The following is a 6,000-nucleotide window of genomic DNA, read 5'->3' as shown; positions in this document are numbered from 1 at the left end:
ATTTAGGCCCTGATATGCTACGTGCAGTTGGCGGTTTCCAGTGTAACGCATGGCAGCACTGTCAGGAAGTTGCGTGAAGCGAAATAAGATGTGTCTGCGCGTCGGTTGGCTAATGTGCAAAGACTGGTCGTTTCCACACTGTAGTAAAGAACAATTTGTGACAAAAAAAATTATATTCACTTCCTGAATCCTTGAAAATTCCTTTCCGAGTGACCAGAATTCCGAAACGTGTGCGGTTTGGCGACGGCGGTAAAAGGGTAGAGCGGGCCTTTTAAGGGCAACTGCAGAAGTTTTGAATTCGACGAGCTTAAACGCGTCGAACGTGTGAAACTTGCAGGTGATGCGTATGAATTTTTTTTTAGGCTAGCACTTGAAATAGTAACGTAATCGCCGATTCAAACTGGCGATGGCCTTCACGCTTCTCCGCAGCTCATAGCGCCTCGAACGGGGGGGGGGGGGGGGGGGGGGGGGGGGGGATGGCGGTAGGTTGACGTCATCTACGGCATCGGTACATTTCAAACACATAAATGGTTCGAGCAACGGTGTATGTCCTACTGCATGTTTTATTTAATTTTTTTTCGACCTAAGCGTGGCTCTCAGTATTTTGCCGAAGAGGCTGCATATCCTCTATGGAACATGCGTTCATTTTGAGGACCGCTGCGCTTCTGGTGTCCTGAAACAATAGAAATAGAATTAATTGGGAGGTGATGGGCATATATACTCACAACGGAAACTGCGGACCTTCACGAGAAGCGCTCTCCTAAACATTACCTCGCCATCTTGTTGCCCATGGAATCGGCTTTTTCTACGCCATAGTTTCACGAGCACGTCACTGCAAAGTTGTGGTTGCTCTTCTTCTGCTTGCATTTCTCCTGGAAAGCATATTTTTCATTCTCTAATTAATCAGTCCTGTGGGTTGCGGTTCACAGCGCCACCGATACTGCCGAATTTTTTTTACGACAGTAATTCATGAGTACTGCTGTTTGCGAAATTTTCATCTCAGTTCGCATTAGCGAAACGGCAAAAATTACGTCTTGCTTGATTTCATAGCTCTACGGCACATTTAACCATTTTCGCGTTATAGTGAAATAAAGCCACTGCATATTAATTCGAACGTCGCCTAAATTTCAATAGCGCTTAAAATATAAAATAAGCAGCCTCTCACGCCCCAGAATAAAGCTCAGTTTCATTGTTTGTAGCGCAGCAATGCTTCCAGTAAAGCCGTTAATTTTAATTATTCGTCCATCGTTAAACTCAGCACAGTTTCAATTAACGATAAGGTGATCAGTGAAGAGTAATCTTACCTGTGATGGCGCTAACTAATACTCCAATTATGAGCGTTGCGAAAACACCGAATAGACTACTCCAGAAGTATGACATCCGGAAGAGGAAGAATCCTTGTTGGGACCTGCTAAAATAGAAAATAGAAATGCAACTTTTGAACACTAGCTGAGATTCAAGGCATAAACAGTGCTTGTCGCATACTACTACATAAAGGTCATTCAGCTAAGTAGCACAAACCGGGAAAAAAGGCTCGTATGACCGTCCCCGAGCCTCCGTTTGAACCAATGGGCCATGCATAATATAGGTGTGGTACACTGCCTATTACACATAGAATTTCACCTAGCAGTGATGAGATCTTAAGCGATATCACAAAGCCTGAGACTTCTTCACATTGGTCATCGTATACCTTTCGCCACCTCCGCGTAAAACCACGGCCATGACGTCATCTTCAGCGCCAGTGGCAATGTGCCCTCTAGTGTAGAACTGAGAACACAAAGGGAGCCACACACTCTGCCGAGCCAGCAGAACACATGGCGAGCCATATCGTCCGGGAACTTTGCGCACGCTTCGCGAAAATCCTGCCTTTAGAAATTATTTAATGAGACGCTCGCTACAATATTAGCCAATTCTGATAAGCAATGCGCCTTGCAGCAGGGCGGCCTATATCCCTCGAAAACATTGAGCTTGGTACATGAAAATTCGACATTAGAAAGCATTCAGTGAGACATTCTGAGCGGCTTATGCCAATTTCTGACAAGCTTAATGCGCTTGTTGTCTTGCAGCGTGAGAGATTTTGCGCACCGACAGACGCTGTCCCATAAAGCTTCTTTGTAGGGGTGTGCGATTATCAAATTTTTTGAATACGAATCGAATACGAATACTCGGTTCCAAATATCGAATCGAATATCGAATAATCGAGAACAGAGGCATTTAACCACTACAAAACATTTATTTGAGCACCCAAGAACATCGCAGTTTAACCATCAATGATTAAATGAACACAAAGGGTGTGTGTGGCTGCACAAAAAGCATCAAAGTCTCGAACATTATTCTTAGAAGAGTGGAAATATCAGAGACGATGGCTAGTACACAGCACTGATTAAGGCTGGCTTGCCATAAGCACAAAAGCGCGTTGCTGGGATAAACATGAAAGGTTATCGAGACGGAAAACCAGCTGCTCCGCATGGTCAGGCAGAAGTAGTTCTCTTCTAGCTGAAACGACTCCTCCAGCCACAGAAAATGCCCTCCCACTTGGCACTGAACTGGCACGTATTGCTAGGCACTTCGTGCACAGCTCTGACTGTACCAGCTCCGCAGGTATAGCCACAAAGAAGCTCATCAGCGCAATCAGCTACGGCATGGTCTAAAGTTACGCATTGCTCTAGGCGCCGCCGTGTTGTCATGTCTCTGTCGACAGGACTTGCGGATCGATATGAACGCCGGTGCTCACAACAGAATATTCGGCTAGATACGTATATTCGCGTCGGATCGAATATTCGAAACAGCTCGAATACTTGGATTTCGAATCGAATACGAATACTAAAAATATAATATTCGAACTATATTCGAAAATTTCGAATATTCGCACACCCCTACTTCTTTCGTATAAAAAGCCGTAAGAACACCCTAAGCAAAATTTACTGCAAGCGTAGTATCATCATGCGTAATGTGCCTTAAACCAAACTGGCGAGTGCACCACGGCCCAGCACTAGATTTCTCTACATCATGCTCAGCCTGCTACTGTACAGATAGTTCCCTGTCGGTTCGTGTATACACCATCTGGAGCCTTCGTAAAAAATACGCAGCCCACCGGTTAAGCTTCTGAGCCGTGCAGTGTGGCTCGTTTTGCATAGTCGGCGTTCCAAACACTTCGAAGGTGAGAAAACTCTTGTCCTCATACCTCCAAACCTTTGAGCTTCCGCGACTGCGAAAAGAGCCTTACTTGACGGCTTAGAACCAGGCAGCTTGGGCAGCATATTTTTGGCAAAAAGGTGCATTTAGGTTGTTCCCAAGAAAATAAAAGATGGGGCAACGCGCCCTGTGACGGCATTTTTGAAACGGATCCGCCAAACTCCTCATTCAGAAGCGGTCAATCAGTGCAGATAGGTTTCCTTTGGAGGCGGTTTTTAAAACTCTAAAATAATTTAGGTCCCATTCTAGGCCGATGAAGGTCAATAGCCTGCGAACCTGAGTCCAATCATGGAGCCGAACCTGAACTCTAACATTCAGAACCTTTCCGCCCGAATGGATTGAGAAGAGCAATGGAACCGGCACGCCGCAAGCAGAATCTCGGCATGGGGGCCTTGAAGATGTCTCCAATGTCGCCGAGGGTTCCTCTGGCTACCGGCGGAGGGCGTAAGCTGAATGGCTGCATCCCTCAAATGTCGTGGCGGCGGTACAAAGTTTGTGCTAAGATGTGAGCCCGCTTGCGCATTCATTGTTTTTGTGCGCCCCAACCCTGGGCTAAACAACGAACAGACGGGCGCCTCGGTAAACGAAGAGTGCTTCACGCCGCTAAAGAGTCGACGCTGTGGATCTATCATTGCGTGTGTTCGAAATAGCGCTGCGGCACGACTCATAGTTGAACACCACTGCTGATGAACACGTTAAATTAGTGGAGTAACGCACGCCAATCTGGAAACCAATGCTTTCGGGAGGGAGCAAACTTTTAATGTGTTAGACCTTTCCTGCAAAACATCTCACCCTTGGACGTACTCTCAACTACGAAGTAGACTACATTTCGAAAACATATATTGAACAAGCGCTATTTGATTCTATCGACAAAAAGAAGAGTAGAATGATTTCGACCCCGACCGCGGCGGCCATGTTTCGATGGAGGCGCAACGCAAAAGGCGGCTGTGGGCTGCGCTATGTCAGTGCGGGCTAAATATCACCTCTTCTTTTCTTTCTTTCCCTCCGTCCTTTATCACTTCCGTTACGGTGCGGTTCAGGTGCCCAACGACATATGCGAGACAGATACTGCGCCATTTCCTTTCTCAAAAACCAATTTACCAAAAACCAGTTTATATAATGCTTTAAATGCCATTTGTTAGTTATTTATTCTCATTTTTTGGTTCTTTTCTCCATGAAGCACACTTTGAGGACAGTAGGACAACGTGCCTTATCTCAATGACGAGATATACACGGCTCACTACACGGCGCACGAGTAAGAACACAAGTCTATACACTGGCGAGGGCAGCTGCTTCTTTTGATTTATATTTATGTTTTTATTATATTCAAGTTACAAAGAACCTGGATTTACATTTAGAAATGAGTGCATGATGAGAGAGATATCCCGGCAAATAAACGCTTGCTAATGATATTACGCTCCGTGAGATTGACGTCGGGAAACGTGGGCAGAAAAGTGTTGCAAATTGCCAATCCGCCTTTTTCATCCGGCCGCTCGGCGCCTGCGCGCCTGTTCTCTCCTCCAGCTCCACTGGTTGAAAATAAAACCGCCAGCTCCTATTGCGCATATGCAGTTCATATTAGTGACAGGCGCCTGCGACAGATGGCGGCAGCTGCCAAATACACAAACGCCGCTATAAATGAGGCAGTTCCATCTCCTGTGCCTCTGGTGACTGCAGCACCAACGGCCTTGCACTCCGGCCGCCACGCTGCCTCTCAGCAACATTGACGCCGTTCTTTTTAGCCTATTAAGTAGGCTTAAGAACTACACGTGACTCCAACATGGAATTGTTTTCAACCCGCAGCAGACGAATTTTCGCCACTGCCCAGAGGGCGCCATTTCTTGTGAAAAACGCGGATTCTGGGGTCTAATATCGCGAAGCGACACGTGGGCTATGAGGAATGCCGCAGTAGAGAGCTACGGATGAATTTAAGCCACTTGGGGCTCTGACGTGCTCATGGGCGTTTTTGTGTATCGAAATAGGGATGCCGTAGATGGGATGGCGAAAAGTGTTGCATTACAAACATTAATACGAAGACTATGCGTAAACCATTTCATTTGACGCTACTGTTCATACGGGTCTGTTCTGATATTTGGAAAACGATAAAAGGGTGATGGCCGCATACGTTTCTTGCATAGAAAGCGAAATGCACATGCCAGTGTCGCATCGGCTCCTAAAAGTCGAGCATTAAAGCAAGCAGTGCTTATGCTTTATTGTAATCGCTTTCACTGCGAGCATTTTTATACTGCGACAGACACATCGGAGCCCTTTCATTGTTACAACGATAACTCAACCATGAGAAATTCTCGGATGTTTGCGGCGTCTATGTCAATGGCGGCCCTGAACGCTCTCATATGATATCAATGCAAGGCCACCTTCAGTTGAAGTGCTATGGTGCCATAAAGCCGCGGGAATGGGTGCTACTAAGGTGTCCCTAAGCATAGATTTCAGAAAAGATCCGCGTGTCTACGGTCAATGCACGTTGCCTGGCGTGAAGAAGGTGACGCAGATAAAGTAGGGATTTCGCTTATCGGGAAGAGAACTAGCGAAAATTTTTTAACGACTCCCTTCAATTTTCTGGCGGTATCTGAGAATATATAGAAGACTTACTCGGTGCTTTCCAAAGGAGCACTGATGTTTGGCCACAAAGCTGTGGAGTTGACAATATGGCTTCCAGGGCAGTACTCCAGAGACACCGGCATCCTGGCTGGCTTGGAATCATTCTCTATTACGTGCTTTAAGTGCCACAGCTGGTATACCACTACTACGGTTGTGGCCACTCCTGTGCCCTGTGTGGGCAACGTT

At 46.4% G+C, this 6,000-nt stretch overlaps 1 protein-coding gene across 1 annotated transcript in view; it reads right to left on the bottom strand.

The window, feature by feature from the left end:
- Positions 1 to 583: 583 nt before the first annotated feature.
- LOC149347237 (sodium-coupled monocarboxylate transporter 1-like) overlaps positions 584 to 6,000 on the bottom strand; it is a 37,009-nt gene continuing 31,592 nt past the window's right edge. The window contains exons 12-15 of the mRNA XM_089541532.1: positions 5,806 to 5,984; positions 1,305 to 1,408; positions 772 to 872; positions 584 to 673 (exon numbers count right to left, since the gene is read on the bottom strand). Coding sequence (XP_089397658.1) covers positions 584 to 673; positions 772 to 872; positions 1,305 to 1,408; positions 5,806 to 5,984 — 474 coding nt within the window. The remainder of the gene's footprint in view (positions 674 to 771; positions 873 to 1,304; positions 1,409 to 5,805; positions 5,985 to 6,000) is intronic.

The sequence above is a fragment of the Amblyomma mixtum genome, chromosome 4 (assembly GCF_055824585.1).
Source record: "Amblyomma mixtum isolate Tamu chromosome 4, ASM5582458v1, whole genome shotgun sequence".
In the NCBI taxonomy this organism is placed as follows: domain Eukaryota; kingdom Metazoa; phylum Arthropoda; class Arachnida; order Ixodida; family Ixodidae; genus Amblyomma; species Amblyomma mixtum.
The sequence above is the reverse complement of the archived record's forward strand: the minus strand, read 5'-3'. Positions and strand labels throughout refer to the sequence as shown.